Source organism: Anopheles coluzzii, chromosome 2 (assembly GCF_943734685.1).
Source record: "Anopheles coluzzii chromosome 2, AcolN3, whole genome shotgun sequence".
Classification (NCBI taxonomy): domain Eukaryota; kingdom Metazoa; phylum Arthropoda; class Insecta; order Diptera; family Culicidae; genus Anopheles; species Anopheles coluzzii.
Window position 1 is genome coordinate 82,702,265 of NC_064670.1, and position 18,753 is coordinate 82,721,017.

General features: G+C 38.0%; 1 protein-coding gene across 14 annotated transcripts in view; it reads right to left on the reverse strand.

Moving 5' to 3' along the window:
- Positions 1-5,255: 5,255 nt before the first annotated feature.
- The window catches only part of LOC120952239 (poly(rC)-binding protein 3), a 118,832-nt gene continuing 105,334 nt past the window's right edge, over positions 5,256-18,753 (reverse strand). For 10 of the 14 annotated variants that reach the window (XM_049607662.1, XM_040371462.2, XM_049607667.1 and 7 more), the window contains one exon: positions 12,180-16,875. In XM_049607662.1, the coding sequence (XP_049463619.1) occupies positions 16,374-16,875 (502 nt within the window). In that variant the 3' untranslated portion in view covers positions 12,180-16,373. Of the gene's footprint in view, positions 8,223-10,494; positions 11,002-12,179; positions 16,876-18,753 lie in introns of those variants that run through there. The other 4 variants (XM_040371466.2, XM_040371468.2, XM_040371465.2 and 1 more) reach the window with 3 other exon arrangements.

Genomic DNA, 18,753 nt, shown 5'->3' on the forward strand with positions numbered 1-18,753 from the left:
CGACAACAAGATGATCTAAGCCTACGTTCTAATTGCAGTTAAATCTCTTACAAAAAGGGATGATGTTTGGTTTTTTTTTAATTTTTTAGTTATTGGTCTTTATGTATATGTGAAACAGTTACATTGGTTTTTTTTCTTTATTTCAGCATTCTATATTTTCAGCAGAATTCTGAAGCCATATTAAGTTGAATTACTATTACAGGGGTTTTCAGGGGTTCTCATAGCTGTGGGCTACGTTCTTGAATCTTTTTTGTGGGAAATGAGCTTTATAAGATGGGAATTGGACTCTATGGCAACCCTTTTTGCACAGGCTCCTTGAAAATTCCTTTTAGATTCAAATAAGATGCTATTTAATCCAAATCCTTTCATATAACGTTAATTTCCTGTAAGAAAGTAAGTCATGAAAGCATCCCACAAGTATGAAAACTCCTGAAAACCCATGTATTGTGAAACAGTAATGAAAACATAAATCTTTCAAATGATATGAAATCAAAACTGCTTTCCTAGCGTAGTATATAATGTTTACACATAAAGGGACGTGGTTTAGATATTATGCTCGCGTCTGGTGGTGGATGTTGTTGTATACGAGCAAGATGTTGGTAGGTTTAGCGTTCTTTGTATGTTTTTTTTTCATGTTTTACTGTATACAGTAGGTGTTGTTTGCCTTAACTGGAGTGTAAAAGGTGTCAGTGGGTGGTGTTGTAAGTGTACGTCTGCGTGTCTGCGTGTCAGCCAATGGTAGCCTGTTGGAAGGCGATGGAACCGATGGAAGAGTTGTTTGTTTTTTTTTGCATGATTCGCATTTGAAACGGAAAAGGTTCTGTCTGCAGACAACGACCAATGACTCAGTCAGGCGATGGAAGATTAGTGGCGACGGAAGTGGCTTAGTGACTTAATAATTAGGATGGCCAATTATATTACAAATAATACTTGTTCTGTTTTTAATTTAAAACAGTTTCTCGAATTGGTTAAAGGCAATAAAATAGAATGATTTGGATATTGTGTTAATAAAATACACACAAGCTACAATAAAAAAGCATGTTAGGATAAAACATGCTTTATTTAGGAAAACAATTGGAAGTATGCAATGGGTTGAGTTTTTAATACGTTTGTTTTATGGTCTAATTTAGAATTTCAATTGTGAAAGTTTTAACGTGTTCACTAAAAATAGTTCACAAATTGTAAACATCGAATGAACACTTACCAATGTGTTGAAAATAACTCTTCTGTCGTGATGTTTGTCCGCATGTGTGTGTGTGTGTGTGTGTGCATGTGTGTATTATTGGTGGATACCATACTATGTGGATGTGTTTATAAGGTCCTGCCCTTCTTGATTCAATTACATTCTTTTTTTTGTTTGCATTGTACTTTTCCTCTTCGCTAATCACCATCATTTTCATAATCTCAATCAACAATATCTCATCAGCCCACTGCTCACTGCTCCTGCACATCCGTACAAAGCATGCACAGGAGGAGTGATATTCAAACAACGATCAGTTCCGCAAAGCTTTCTGCTGACATTTTACGTTACGAAATAATGCTTTCCTCGTGTGTTTTCGTGTTTTCATCTTAATTTGCTTTTGTTTGTTTGTTTTTCTCTTTTACATCTACCACTAAAATCACAGCCCTTTATGCGTTTTTAGTGAAAAAACGAAATCAATGTAAAAATTCATCACATATATCACTTATAATCATCATCCTGCCTGTTTGTCTTTGTTAGTGTTTTCTCCCCTTTTTGCAACAGAGTGCTGTTTTGTTTTTGTTTGCTTCTTTTTGTGTCGGTGTGTTACTTTTTGTTTTTGTTTTTTTTTAATACAATAGTTAAGAAATAAATCTGAGCTTTTAGTTATTTGTTAGAACGTCTCTATTACTGTTTAGTGAATAAATTTTGAAAAAAACAGCTTATTCTATAAAAAAAAGTATTTCCACAAAGTAGTTTAATAAAAGATAAAACAAAGAGACAAACAAAGAAAAGATAAGAGGAAGACGAAAAAACTAACTAAAAAGCAAGAAAATGCCGTCCTTTTAGCATTTCAGAGATTGTCAAATAAAATAATTTAAAATCAAGATTTGTTATCGCTAACGTCATAAGTAATTCTTTCTTCTGCGTACTGCTTCTAGTATTTTGTCCGTAGTCCGTTGTGTATAACAGTGTATGCAAGTATGATTGATGATTTTTTAATGAATTTTCTTTGGTTATTGATCCCTTAGTCGATTATTTTAACACTTTATTGTTGCCTTATGGTGTGTCCTCATTCTCCCACGAGCACACGTACAAACACACTAGTCTACTTATGTTTGTATTTTTCTCATCCTGTTGTTTTGTGTTTGTTGAGCTACTTTACTTTACTTTATGTTTGTTTGTTTCTCTTTTTTCTGTTTTCTGTTACTACTACTTCTCTATCAACACGCCAACGCCAGTCAACCATTAGCTTTCAATTTGATAGTGATCTCTTTATATTGTTTAGTTGTTTAATGTTCTCTTCCTAATTCCTACGTACATCTTACACTCTAATGAGATGTTGCACAAACTTACGCAGCCTGAACACGACCCTTGTCATTTTACCGTTATTAACGTTCAATAATATTAACATTGAGATTGTTACTGTCATTTCCCCTCAGTTTTTTTTTTGTTTGGTTTGTGTCTTGTGTGTCTTCTAACTGCATTCCGTGCGTGAAATTTGTTACGAAATTGGCTAGCATTTAATTGTAATTGAACTATTACTACAGTGAAGACACGCACATAAACTCACAGACACACCTACACACAAGTACGTACACCTATCAACGATTGTGATCTTAAAAAACGTGAAATCGATATGAAAAACGGCTGCAGTTTTTTTTTATTTCTGTGTCTATGTGTATATTATTAGATTCCTTACCCTTCTGGCAATCGCATAAACTATTGCTTTAAGTTATACAATTTAATTTTCTTTTCCTTCTCACTACAACTATGCTGCTCAGCTACTACTATGGTTTGAAATGCGAATAAGCATTTTGATGTTGTACCAGTACAGTAGCATTTGTAAGCATGCCGGCTCTGAATTGTGATCCTGTGGGTACATAAACCACATAAGGACGTACAATGTCTGAGTGCAACGCTGTGTGTTTTTTCCCGTGCGCACGTCTCTGATCACTATGCATTTGATCCATTTTAATGATGATCTTTGTTCTCTTACCTCATGCCTCATCTACCGCACTATTGTTTCAAAGTCACGTCCTTCCATTCCGATGCGAAGGAAGTAAAGCTCTTAATATTGATTGACATGATTGGTGCCACTTACCCCCGATGTGCAGCTGTCCCCGATGTGTTTTGTGATTTTCCGATCGTATGGCTTTCAACTGTAACTGTTTTAGCATTATGCTCTCGTGTGCTTCGTGTGCTTTTACTTGCTAGAAGTGTGATCTTGAAAGTGATTTGCTTTGTTTCAACACTTTACAAATGATAGTTTGAAAGTGTTTACCAAACCAGTTTGGTCGCTTGAGTGCATGTGAATTCTTTTCTCCTTGTTATAAGTGGATATAAAACTGGTGCATATTAAACAACAGATTGCTTTCTCCTTATTTGTTTGCTTTTGTGTACTTTATTTTCGCAATTATTCGGCGTGCGTGTCTGTCTGGTATGTAAAAAAAAAAATAATAACATCATAGAAACTGAGTAGTATTCCATTTTCTTGTATATTGCTTTTCGATTAAATTCTTTCGGTCGGATTATATTAAGATCTCCACTGCGATCGCGAAAACAGAATGCTAATATAACGTGATCATACGCCTCCAGACTAACTAATGTTATTTAAGGAAAGTAAGCAAACATAAAGACGCTCAGTGCATGTTATACAAGAACGTACCTCGATATTGTTAGTTAAGAGTGAAGAGATTTAGTTATTAAAGAATTGCAAAAAAAAAGTTTTATAGGAACAAAAACACGTGGTCGAGAAATGGGACCCTACGAATTTTACTTACAAAATTAACACGAAATAAACACGTTGAAAATGCTTTAACTTTCCACATTGCCCCGTCTCACATCGTCTGCGTAGGAAACTATCATGATAGAGAAAATCTAAAACTAATTTTATTCATTTGTATAGTGATATATCGTCATATTTCATTGATATGTGGTAAAGCAAAATATAAAAGCCAGGAGCCTGCTACGAGAAAAACAATATACATACTAGAAAAGGGTGAGGGAAGAGAAACTCTTCGAAAGCCCGGATATAATGATATGATATAGTGGCATGGTTTGATTTGTTTTACGTGTAAAGTTTTATTATTGTTGCTTCATTTTGTATGTGTGTATTTGTGTGTGTGTGTGGGTGTATGAATGTGTGTTTGTGTACAGAGGTTTATAAAAACGATCGCTTTTGTTTGGCGTACTAAAGGGGGGGCATTTAAATTTAAATTGATAAACGTGAATATGAGAGCCGTTGGCGTTTATGCGGCTGAAGAATTGTGTGTGTATGTCTAATCATGTCAGCGCCTCCCTGTGTGAATTGAGCCCATTTCTAAATATAATATATATTTATATATGTATATGATTATATAAATGGTTATTACAAGGCATAAGACTTCTAGTGTGTTTGTTTTGTTTAAGATTACAACATTAAATAAATTCGTTCACTACTCTTGAGCCATTTATCGGGAAGAAAAAGGGGGATGATAAAGTGCGTGCAAACACATTAGTATAATTTGTTTTTTTTTTTAATAATTTTAATCTATTCCAACACTAATATTAAATATGCATTTTTTTCTCGTCAGTGATTTCTGTGTTTGCGTGAGTGCACATGCACACCACCTACACTCGATAGTCAGGGGTTAGTTGCATTGTCACGTTATTTCTATGATAACAGTGTTGCTTGCCCGCACGCCACGCAGGTACAGACACATCAAGAGTATGAGTAACACCGTAATTTTGACCCTGTTTTCCAGACATCGAAAATTCGACAGGTTCCGGCCCTGATTGATTGTTTTTAACGGTTTAATGCCGTTTCCATCGCTCTCTTTCTTTCTCTCTATCCTTCTACTGCATTAGCTTTTTTGCATTGTGGCATTTTTGCGTGCAGGTTTTTTTTTTACAGCCATCTGCTTCTACAAACGGGCCCGCTTCCGTCCTACAGCTCTTAAGAAAATGTGACTTTTTTTTGCTAGTGTATGAAAACCCCAGTCTATCATTTGGGGTTCATCTTGGATGTAAGATAGAAGCATTAGCTAATGATAGCGAAAGAAAAGAAAATAAAAACACAAAGCTCACCAAACAGTTAAACGATCATGTCTTTTCATTATTAAATCATGTTGCCTTAAGATAAATTGTCCAATTCGAATGCATACGTAATTATGACTACACTAATTGTTCAACCAATAACATGTCATTCCACATTGAGCCTAACATTTCTGCCGATATACTACTGAATTTGTTTTGGAAAATACGTCAACCATCTGCAGGCTTTGTTTACACGCACGCGCTTTCAGTTGGATTTTTGCTAAGGAATTAACTGGGTGGGGCATATCAAGGGCAAGAATAGATCATCCCGGAGCCGAAGGAGTTTCAGTCAAACGCTGTAATCCATTATTCCTTCCTTATTCGTCATACACCCTGCTATTATCTCACATTTGTTTTTCTATCTCTGGCTATTTCCTATTTATTTTTACTTATTTTTGGCACTTACGTTTCACTTAAGTATTTTAAATTTTCAGCGTAAAGCCCCATTATAACATCCAAAATACTTTGCTTCAGTGTAGTGTCGACCCCAGCCATTTAGAAAGATTCAGCCACCACCAACATCGCGTACTGCACACTGCACTCGTTTGCAATATGTACCCAGGTTTGCAGCAAACCGAATTAAGAATAGTCAGACAAAATGTGAACAAAGTTAAGTTGGAAACATTCACCCTGGGTCCCCATTTACTTGAAACGCGCTCGCAACTCAAATCTTCCAGAGCGCAGTTCAACCAACGTAAGAGAGCATTTTGGTATGAAAGTAAGGTGAAATAGCGCCGAGCTTATTTCAGTACAATAATGTGTTTGTTTGTAATGGCTCTGAAGTATTAATTTAGCATTACGCGACACACTCCGCACCTTTAACTCCCAGTGCCCAATGCGTCGCGCAACATCATTACCGATAAAACTTTAACAATCTTTGAACATTACAAATGTCTTTTTGTCTTACACGTTTAACGCTAAGAGTTTGCTTGTTTTTTTAGTTTCTTCTACCTCGTAGTACATAAAATATAACAAATAAAAATCACCAAAGCAAACCGAGAACTAAAACCAAACCGTATCCTAATTCAAAAATTGTTTTAAAAACTAAGTTACTTAGTTGTACTAGCTTTTTGTTTGTCGTGCTTTGTATAAGAAAACACATTTTTGCGTCATATTCCAGTCTCAAAAACGAGTTTCCTTGCAACACATATTTCCAATCATTTCTAATATGTATTCGATATGGAGCTTCCGTGTATGTGTGTATGTGTGTGGTTGTTTATGATGCCGATGTCCGTTTGTTCCGAAAGAAGTATGGGGAAGATAAACGAAACAGGTTTGTAATTTTCCCTCAACAGGTTGCTCTCAGCATGAAAATTGCACACGATATGTTTTTGTTGTTGTTTTGCTAAATTTCTTAACACGATATGGGTTTTAATCTTCATCTCGCAGTGTCCACGTTTGCTTCCTTTTGTGAGGGTTTTATATTTTGATGTTCTTTTTCATCCCTTTTTATATATGCGCGATACAACTGTGTGAGTGTTTTTTCACGTATTAGGAGATTTTTACGTTCCAGAGTAATCATCATCGTATACATTTTTACTATCGGTTATTTTTCCTTCCCCTGTTTTTTTTACCGTTTTCACATGTTTCTTGCATTTCTGTCAAACAAACAGATGCAAATTATGCTCATGTTGTTTGCAATTCACTCGATTCGAGTCAACCTTTGTTGATCGTTTTCAATAACCTCTACATACGCTTTTATGCCATTCATGGATACTGCACAGAGTTTGTGTGGTTTTGCCTTTTCTAAATGCTTTTCTAAAAGCAACAAAACAAAAAAAAAAAACAAACAAGAAAGCTATTTGCTAGTTACTCTATCAATCAATACAACCCTCATTCTACTGCAATGAGCGCCCGAAAAGTAGAGAGTTGTGTTAAAGCATCGCGGCAATTGTTCCATCAAATCTTTTGGAATCATTCATGCTTTACAGACTGTCCTTATGTGTGTGTGTATGTTTTCGCTTAGTTCTTCCTCCTTTTCTAAGTTACTACTGCATCTACTACTGCCGCAACGATTATTTTCAAATCCTGCTATTCAACACTCTCCCTGGTCTGCAGCTTGCTACTGCTACAATTCGGAGGACGGGCTAGGTTGTGTTAAAACAATCAACAAAATACGGAGAGAAAAAAACATTACAATTATAAAAGGACAGTACAGTACTTGAACCTAGCGATATATAAATCAATTTTAGTATTTCGACATTCTAAAGATAATTGAACTACATAATAATTGTGTAATGTGAATTTTTGCTCTCTGTGTGGCTCCCTTCTGCTTGCAACCCCGTGCACAACAGTCATCCTCCCAGTGGCGATTATTTACGTTCAACGAAAAAAAAAGAGTTCCTTTGCATGCCAGTTCTTTTTTTTACCACATACCGTTAATCGAACGCTAGTGCGCATCAAAACAGGAGATATTATTCTTTTTCTCTTGTCTTTTTCATTTTTAATATGAAGATCTAATTACTCCTATTTTGCCCGTCGCATTACATTATCCGATGGTGATGATCATTGCAGTTTTGTTGTAGAGTGATGTTGTACTGGTTTACACTTTCTTCCGCTTTATAAACCCCCTCGATGGTAGTAGTGAGTGTCCGATTACTTCCGGTCCAGGTTCAAGCCGTAGCGTAGAAAGGGAAAGGCAACGGTCCCGACCGCTGGTGTCATCCCGTTGTAGCCCATGCCGGCTGCATTGCCCGGTCCGGAGGCGGCTGCTGCTGCAGCTGCTGCTGCCGCTGCCGCTGCTACTGCGTTGCCATTCCGCACGCTGGCCGCCGCTGCCATCGTGGAGGTTGCCATCGGTCGAAGGATACTGCTGTTGGCGCTGCCATTGCTACCACCATCACCACTTCTAAAGCTGAGAGGGAGAAGAGAGCGAAAGTTTTAATGGATCGGCGCTTTCACGATGTGATTCGGGGTGATGTAGTGATAGCCCGGGATTGGCATTCCGGCAGTTTCCATCGAAATTCTGAAAGTAAAGGTTTTTTTTTGCGGGAGTTTACGTAGCGTTTGCGAGAAAATAGGCGTTTGCGTTTAAACGTGGTTTTTCATGGATGTATGTATGTATGTATGTGTGTGTGTGTGTGTTTATGTGTGAACATATGAATGTTTGGTTTACGATTAGAGTGACAGTTTTGTAATATCAAATGATTTCAGGTATATATTTTGTTTCAAGTGATCGTAGCATGATAATTGAAATCAAATCAGACAGGTAATCGATAATTTCAGAAGCAGCATAAACATGAGGTGCACGTATTGGAGCAAAAGGAATAAACGGGAATAAATTGGGATAAAAAGAGAAAATAGAAAGAATAGAAAGAGAGACAGAGAAAGAGAGAAAGAGAGAGAGAGAGAGAGAGAGAAAGAGAAAAAGAGAAAAAATGATATATTTTTTTATATTGTTATTCGTATAATTTAAATATTTCACTAGTTGCGCTTGTACAGGACTGATCACTCGATGTAAAAAAAATACAAAAATGTTCAAACTAATACGTGAAATTATGTACGGTGTTTTATTAGTGTAGGTCCATGTTATGTGACAATAATGGTTCTTGTAGTATTGATTGGCAGAGTACTCAAATATATCGAACCGGTGGGATTATAGAGCGAAACGTCTAATGCAAAATCAATCAAACACAACAGACTCTGTTTTGCTTTTCAAGCTTGTTTTGACTATCAACAATAACGTTTGTCTACTGACTAGAGCATCGGTGAATATCAAAACGGAAGAAAATTGGGCTATACGCCAAAAGCACAACGAATATATCAACTAGGGAAATAGTAGCTCTTGAGTTATTTACTAATGTGGCTTGAATGGGCAGAACTTTTGCAACTATTTATATCATGTTGCAAACAAAACAATTAGCAGCGATAGCTTTGAGCAAATTATGTGTCAATATATGTATTGTGTTATGTTGCAATCGTGTGAATACCACGAGGATACATGGGTTTTGTGTCTGTAAAAAATCTGCTCCAAACTGCTCTCAAACAACTTTTACGTGTGGTTTGTAAGCGCTTATAAAGATTTCATTCAAAAGAAAATCAATATAAAACGATATTAAAATAAAAGAAAGAAAAGAAAGAAATCATAAAACAAACAACTATTGGAACGTGAAGAGCAGGTTGAATGGAAACGGATAAAAAAAACAGGGAAAAATAGCAAGATAGTGAGATTGAATGTCGGTAGGGTTGTTAATACAATTGAACGAAATATAGGAAAAACGCACACATCCCTAAAGGACGTGCAACCTAGATAAATATTGGAACAAGGTAATGGGAAAGAAAAACACGAACACGAAACGCAAACACACACACACATACACACACAAACACACACTAGAAAAATGGTATGACGACGACGACCGACTGACTAACTGCAGATTAGCAGACAGAAGAGGTGGAATTTTGTTGTTTGAGGTGTTGATGGTGAAACTTGTCGGTGGTAATTACTTGCCGTTGGCACGAAACAGGATCAGGAAAACTAAGTAAGATATATTGGTACAGGATTTGGGACAAATAAATCTAGGAACAGGAAAGCATCAAATGGGAAGCAACTAACATGTGGTCATAGTTCGTAAAAATAATAAGGAAAGGAGAGGAGAGATAACGAGAACTAGTAGTGGAATAAAAAAAAAAACAGATGAAGATAAATAACGTTACCGAGCTCTATCTAGTAGTGATGGGGTTTGTTAAAAAGCAAAAGATTAAATGTAAAAATACATAACATTAGCGGTAAAATGTAAAAGAAAGTGCTAAAATACGTCGCAACAATGAAAGGAAATCGTTTAGAGAAAGAAAAACAAAAGTATTTGCAATAAGTAATTTCTTACCAGAGGGAACGGTTCATGAAAACTTTGAGAGGGGTTTGATTGAACTGGTTTTTAACGCATGGCTTTGATTTAGTTGGACGGTGATATTTGGGCAATTGGACGTACGTGGTGGACGTGGTGGTGGTTTGTGGTTTGGTTTTGGTTATTGACACATTCAGTGGCATTTTGTTGGACGGGTGGTGGTGGTGGTTGTTGGTGGTTGACGCTATAAAAATGGGAAGAGGAAACGGATTGTTTGTTTGGCACATTGACGATGGTAAAACAAATAAACACGGATGCACAGAGCGTTAGTGAACGGCATCGTTCGTGCGTCGGGCGATTGCGATGGTAATTATGAAGCCAATAATAGTTCTAATGATCTGGGCAAATAGGAAGCTAATGTGCCTAAATTAGTAGCTCTATATAATAATTATTAAGTATTTATTTATTTATTTATTTATTTATTGTATACTTTAACTTAAGTGAATGACAAACTGAAACATTTGTTTGTATAAGTCTCGAACAGAGCTCTCTAGTTTATAGATTTTAATCGACTCATCACTCGCACTGATTTTCAAATTTAATATAATTGTAATTGAAATTGATTTTCTGGGACAATGCTTTGTGTCGTCGTGTGCATGGGTCGCTGATTTTCGGAGATTCAAAACTTGTGATATATTAGTGATGCATGTACGAAGCACAATAGAACAACGATGGATGGATGGTGGTCATGATCATGGAGAGGTGTTGTTTAACCTCGAATGTTGTTTAAGGTGGTTAAAGGTTTAACTGGAAAACAAAGTTAGATGATGCACCATTTTGCAGGATGGGAATATATTAGATGATGGATGTTGGAGTCTTGGAAAACCATGTTTTTCGGGATCCAGCACCATTTAGACAGGAACACAGACGGAAGTAGCGCATGTTGGTGAATGTATGCTGCAGGTGGTCGGTTGACGTAGCAAGGATATAGAAACGAAACAGAAGAGAAAAAAAAAACAAACAAACAAACGTAAAACAATACACAGAGCGACACACAACAGATGGAGTGTTTTGATGGATTGCGTGTTATGGATGTATCTAAACACCCGCAATGGAATGGAATGTTTAGCTTCGAGCTAGTCCATGTCCATTCCATCACATTCCTTTTTTGGACTCGTTAAAAATATTCAAAAATAAATGATTGATCTGCCACCGTTTCTTGATGCTGCATATGATGCGATACACCAACAGCCAATCGTACACGCGACGACTGATTGAGGTGATAAGAGGTGTTATTTTGATTAATTCCCGTCATGAGTCGTCCCGTCACCCCAATGTTTACGTTCTGTAATGTTTACGTTCTTCAACAGTTACAAATGTTTAGAGATAGGAATAAGGAAGCTTTTGTTTTTGTGGCATTTGTGTGCTTGAAAGCTTGTTGGTATATAAAATAATAGTAATTAGTTGTGGATGCGGGAAGATGATGCATTTTTAATTGGTTGATATGTTTATGCTCAGGACACAGGCAGTTATATGCAGTCTGGTGGTGGTGGAATGTGGTGTTGGATTAATCCGATATGGTACGGGCGCACGCACAAAACGGTACACTTCACACATACATCGGGCATAGATAGGGACGTGTGTAGATTTTCGGTGGTTTTGGACATTTATTAATAGGTTTGATAAAAAGTGACACTGGTGGTGGTGTAGAAGAAAGGTCGGAACGGTCGGAATTGTGGACTGAATGAGGAGATGACGTGTAGGATATTCCCATTTGTTCGTTGAAGAAGGCGAATTTGTGATTGCTTTTTTTTTTAAATGGTAAATCCCACGCTGATCCCGCGATGGATGACGAAAAATAGGCTGAAATTGGATTTACATTAGTAGTAAACTAATCTTTCGTTCCCGCTTTTCCTATTAAATGTTTCGTTTTGTTAACTCACAAGATCACTATCAAACGTAAGCGTAGTTCTAAATAGAGAGCTTTCATGAAACAATCAATTCTGTTTAGTGTTTGGAAAAAAACATCTTTCCCTTAACACATCGTTTACGTTTGCTAGTAAACCAGAAGCTTTATGTACAAGAGCACAAAAAAGCAATACCTAGTTCTAGGAAGAAAAAAAACACGCGTTAACTAGTAGTTTTGTTCGTCTTAACTCAAAATCTATTCCTTTATTCGCTTTGAATTTTTCTTTTCTTGACTTGCATTTTTCTTCAATTACACATACTGTGGTTGGAAGAGTCTTTATAATGGGGGTAGCTTTAAACGTTTCTTAAACTGTATGTTCTTTGCAGTGAGCTACAGGTAAGTATGTGTATTGTAAGGATGTGGTGAATAATTGCTTCTACGCGCCTGTCTATGCTGGGATTTTTCTCTCTTTTTGGTTCTCCTTCAGTTTTTATCTCGCTTTCAGAACAAATCCAATCAACAACTGCTGTGTAATACATGTACTATATAGGCTAAATGTCAAGGTTGGATGTGATATACTTTTTTGGCTTGTGAAAGTATAATATGTAAATGTGTATTGTTTGTTTTCTGTTTTTGTTCTCGGCTGTTTGTTCACTCCTGCGCTAAGGGCTTTCACCCGCTACGTTGAAGGATTTCCAACATTCAATGAACTTTCAAAGGGGCTTAGATATTGAAAAGATACACATTAAATGTAAGTGAGTGGTTGTTATATTCATTAATATGGTTTGTATAGAGGTAAAAATTGAGTGATCTGTGAATCAATAGTCTCCAGTATAATATTGTAGCCATGAGCACATATTCTTATCATCTACAATGGATGTTGCTGTCATCAGTTTATTCTATCCATTCTGATATCCTTCGCATATCTCTTAATGTGGAGGAATAAAGTAAAGTACTGCATAGTTTAAAAAACATCCTTCCACACAAATAAGGTGCCATACTGCTTTCCTACGTACGTTACTTAACAACTTTAAAATATTGTTGGCTACGCCTGTGCCTGTATAATTAAGTGAATATTATCGGTTTTGCTGCACTGTTTTCACCGTGTGTTACTAGCCAATCATTAGACATCAGTGTATGTCTGCCATATGTAACTGAAACTGTTAACAAATAAGACAAAATCGAGCGTTGCACTTCTTAACGGATGTCAGTTAAACTCCCTGCATGTAAGATTATGCTTAATGCGATGAGCATGGTTGTGGGCATGCCGTTTTTTTATTTACTGTTTTATCAGTAAATTTATTTGTACTACGCTTGCATTTGGTGTACCTTTTACGCCCCTTCGTAGTATTTTTGATGTTTTCTTTTTAAATTGTAGCTTACAATTTGCAGATGTAACAAGGGCGCCTAGCCTATTAGAGCAACCGAGTAGACAAAAACAATAATATACGGGGCCAGCGACAAGGGATATTTTAACCTTGCATAAGCTAAAAAAAAGTCTAGTTTCTATTATAAAATTTTGTTTTACAATCGTTTTTATAAGCTGAGAGCCTAGATGCAACTATAGAAGAAAATTGACCAATCAAATTATTTCACAATATTCTTTAATTTCTGAGCACGAGAGATTCTTCAAACATCTCTTCCAAATAGCTTAATTTTTGGACGACGCGTTTACAAGAAGAAATTTAACACGATCAGTATACAACCGACCTTTCTTAGCAAACCTGAATCATTGATAGGATCAATGATAGGAATGGCCCCGGTGAAATGCAACGCAGCGAATTGCGTCCAAATTCCAAAGGGCTGCAAATAACTTAGGATATAATTATCCAGAAAAGGCAAAGACCGTTCAAACTGCGAATAAATTTGCGACTTACTGCGATCGGGCGGTCCCAAAATAGGCGTCTGTTTTCCAAATCCGGCAATGCATCGGCTAATTCCTATGCGATCAAGGTATGACTGACGGTTGCATGGTGGCACCTCATGCTCCTCATGTGCCATTTTCTGTCCGGCCCTCTACAAACAACATTGCAAGGGACCAGCAGACCGTCTCCTGCACGGTTTGACAGACTGACTGATTGCGTACGACTCGTATGACCCCCGGAGGTACATTATACTATGTGTGGCAGGCGCACAGTAACAAACGCAAAACTAACACCACTAAAAATAGCCAATGTAATTTGAAATTAAAATTCGAATCATTTCGTAGCATTCGTAGTAGAAGCTGCCTTTCTGTTGCGACAGAGGTACGAAAGTACGATACATCGCTGCAGTTTGCGCGGAGTTTCCCATTTTCCCATCTTACAGTGTAAGAGGTAGGCAATAGAATTCATTAGTTGGAAATAGAGAGCGGTTGACAGCGCAGAATCAATTCACATGTAAAGACACAGACACACAAAATCTGCACCTCAAGGCTGGCGGGTTAGCGTACTATCTTCTATCTGTCGGTCTGCATATCTATTCATCGCAGAGCATAGCATCTCATCTTCTTTTTCGTCGCTAATATCTGGGATTAAACGTAATTACGGACGCAGGAGCGTCCGCTCTTTCAAAGCATTTCTTGGAATTGCCCCACCAAACAGCTGAATTTGAACAACGTGCAGCTGCTTATTTTTAGCGCCTGCAGCTGCATCATGGCAAAAGAAGACGCACTAATGTAGCATTAAAACAAAACACACAAAAAACTAATGACAAATTTGCAAATGGGTTAAAATTAATCCATCGCAAAATCAGTTCTGTATACACGCTAGGGGCTGGTTGGATTTTGAGAACTGACTTTGCATCGCAGCGGTGAACAAATGATGCAATTGCGCATTATCAAGAGCGCCTGAACAGAAGGGGCTCCATTATACACTCTTTCGTCTAATGTTAGGACATCCTTTGTACTGCTTTCAACTATGTATATGAACCGATGCTGTTTGTTCATGATTTCCAGTTGGAAAACCGAACAGCCCGCACACATGTATAACATAATGAAAGAATATATCGGAATGAGCGCCCCGCCGTTGGTTGAAATTGGATTTGCCAGGATGGTGCGTGGCACAGCATTGTGAAGAGTATTGCAAAGAGAAACGCGTTTTAAAGTCCTTGTCGAATTAATGTCTAAAAATAAAACCTCATCATCATAGTCTAACTGGGGTGGTAGCAGCAGAAAGCAGTACAACAATTCTGCTTGTTAGGGAAAGTATTTTTGTCCCTCACATATCTGTTTCTTCATGTATCCACCTTCTCCAGGTCGGCAATGGCACCGTGGACAGATAACAACAGTTACGCAAACAGCACTGAAGGTATCGACGATTAACGATCGTGACGGGGGAATGGAAGAAGAACATTCGCAAAGTTCGTTCTCGAACTCAATTAAAGTTCTACCCATTACTTTGCTATTGTATGATTGTGTATCTATTTTCTTGTTCATAATTTTGAATTGAAAAAATCTCCTTACAGCATTTGCCATATTCCCTTAACCAACAGACACCCATATAACAGAACTGGTACAATTATGAAACGACAGCATTCTTTTAATATTTTTCAATTAATTGAAAATTATCCCGTTTGGTTTACTTGACAAATGTTTAAAAATAATCAACTGATGATTTCTAAGTAAACAATTGCATTTTGTTTGATAATTTCACGGATTTGAAAAAAGCAGCGTCTATTCGATTTTTGCTTTACGGTCACGGTCAGGGGCAGTGATTTTTCCGTAAAATTAAATAAGGAAAATTAAAACGGCAAACATAATATTTGTAACAGATTTTCATTCCGTTCTGCTCGAAAGTTCCATATACTTCATAATGAATAATACATCCTTACGGTGTTTTTTTGTGGCCGACCGATTTCAACACTGCATGCATACGCACGTTTGGTCTGTATAAAATGAGTTTTACTGCAGTAAACTACATGCTTGGCATAGAGAAGCATTCCTAAAACTTATTCGACAAAACATTAAAATCAATCCATGTAGTTGTATGCATACAGCGATTTTGTGTATGCCTTTCGCTTAAACTTCAATCAAATCCATCCCTACGCTTATACCAACTCAGTCACTTACACTAGTACTACAGTGTACGACTCTAAATATTGAATCTTAAGTAGTAGCTGAACCCCCGGAAGTTGACCTACCTACCGAAGTGTTCTTATCTAACTTTTAATAATGAGTTAGTACGAGCATTCTAGTTACTGCTTACCTCTTGCTGTCACCGTACCACTCCTTTCATCCTTTTATACTCACGCTTTCTTCAACATGCTTATGAAAATGTGTAAATTCTGTCGTTACATTGTCTTATTTGCCTTATGAGACCACCTTTGCCCTGCTCTAATGTGCCCTAACGGCTATCTACCAGCTTCGTCGTCCCGCTGTAAGTGCGCTTTGCACCGATATCTCTGATTTGCTCTTTCCCTCCCCCAGGACGACACACTAGCTCTAATAAGGGTTGAACTTATTACGTTCGCTTTTCTTACTGCTGTCACCGTTCATGCTGTTGTTGGTGTTGGGAGAGCGCATACGCGTAGTCTTGGGCCGATTTACACCGGTCGTCTGGATCGGTGCTACCGCGGCGGCCCCGCTGGACAGATTGCCAAGCAGATCGGTCAAGCTACCGAGGGCCGACAGACTGTTCAGCGCATTAAGCGTACCCGGTTTGGCTAGCAACTGTGCCAGCGGGATGGCCGTAGCCAGTGGGTTAGATACCGCCGCAGCAGCTGCGGCCGCGTTTGCACCGGTCGCACCCGCACCGGTAACTCCCGAGTTTGCGGCCGCAGCTGCAGCTGCGGATGCCGCCGCGGTAAGCGTGGCCGCTGCCGATGGCGGTACGATACCGGCCGTGGCCGGCTGTGCACCGGCCACCTGTGCTGTAGCAGCCGCGGCAGCGGCGGCAGCAGCTGCCCCCGCTTCGTCACCTAAATTCGCCTTCTGAAGCTCGACGCTGTGGGAGGATAAGGAGGAAGTTTGTTAGGTTTGAGAAGAGAGAGAGAGAGAGAGAGACAGATAGACAGAGATAGAGAGAGAGAGAAAGAGTAGAAAAGAAACGTGTAAAGGATATTTAGAGGCGGCTATCGGACAGACGGACGGACGGACGGAAGGATAATTGGGCGGCGGAAGTTTATTGACAGAGACACAGATAAAGATTGTGAAAGGTGTACAGAAATTATGAAACCAGGACAGCGGAAAATAGAATGGTTGTTTAAGGAAGGTGGGCTGGTTTTGTTCCGGTAGGATTTTAGGAGTGGTTCTGCGTACAATAAGGATGCATTTGTAATGCACAATGCGATCACTATTATTGGGTAGTTAGTAACGGAGGGTTGTATTAGGGCTGTGTTAAGGAGAGACTGGTGTATATGTCCCACTAAGACGATTGCTTCATCTAGTATCTTTTGATGCGTATATAAAGTTAAAAAAGTAATGTTTCCAAACATCCTTTAAATTTTGAAAAAAATACCTTGTTTGAGTTGTAGGAAAAAGGTGAATAATAAATACGAGCCCTGATCTAATGTGGAATCGTCGTTGTTGTTTAAAGAAAAAAGGAAAATGGCCACTTGCAATGCCTTGCTGTGGAAAGTCCTTACTGAAAAATATAACGTTACTGAGCGTAGGCGATCAAAAGGATATAAACGTAATCACACATTCTATATTTTTAATGAGATTCATTTTTTCTCCGCAATAAGTTCAATGTAGAACGATTCAAAAGATTATCTGGGGGTGGTAATTGCGGTATACATAAAATATCAGAAAATATTGAGAACGGTTTCATTCACGAGCCAAATTAATAAAGTAATATGTACTTAACTGCAACTTCTCGTATTAATAAGCGCAGTTCAGACAATGAAATATAGTCATATTGTTTGATTTAAAAATCCAATTTTAAAGTAATACAGTTAGAAACACATACATATAGATAAGGGCAGGGATTGACATTGAGTTTCACATCTGTGCTCATATGCACAAGTTATCCAAATGACCAAAACACTGTCAGACAAATTTCTTTGAAGAACATAATCACATTAACGAAGCACCTCCACCACCTGCGCTATATAGTTGACATATAGTTTTGTATACACACATATTACACAAGATACTCTAGTCTCGTATTAGTGGGGCAGTTATTGTAGCAATACAATGACAATGGTATTGGATTATGATATGGGTTTCTCGTCAAGGAGGAAAGGAGAACATAGATCACTGAATTCAAGGTATTTGCAGCTTTGGGATGTTCACTGACTTCGGGTGGGTGGATTGGATTGAAATGTTCTCTCTCGCTTCAAAAGCCGGAAACGTAGGAAATTGTTTAAGGAACATCAACATCACCACTGATGGGCAGGGATCGACAGAGTTCAGCAGCGGGGAATGGTTTGGCGAGGGGGAAGGGGTGAAGTGCATAAACAGCATAACCTAACGAACACATAGGAGCAGTGCCGTGCAAATGAGCCAGACCAGGAGAAAGTACCACACGATAGTATCATAGGAAATGCGTAGAACGGAGGAAAAGGATTTTTAATTGTTTCACAGAGCACTGCAGCAGCAGCAGCAGCACAAGGAGGAGGTGCAATTGATGAAAAGATTGAATGAATTGGATATTTTGTTTGCGAAACAGCAGGAATTTGGTATACAAATAAATTGTTTGAGTAGTATTAGTTGAAGGTGGTGGTGTTGGTGAGATGAAGAGAGTCGTCGTACGTCGTGTTTTACATTTCAAAGAGAAAATGGAATTTATTATCGAAACGGGAACATTATCCAACGCAACATAAAAAAAAACATATCGACACAGAGCGAAAAGGAAGAGAACGGAAAAGGACTTCATAGCATA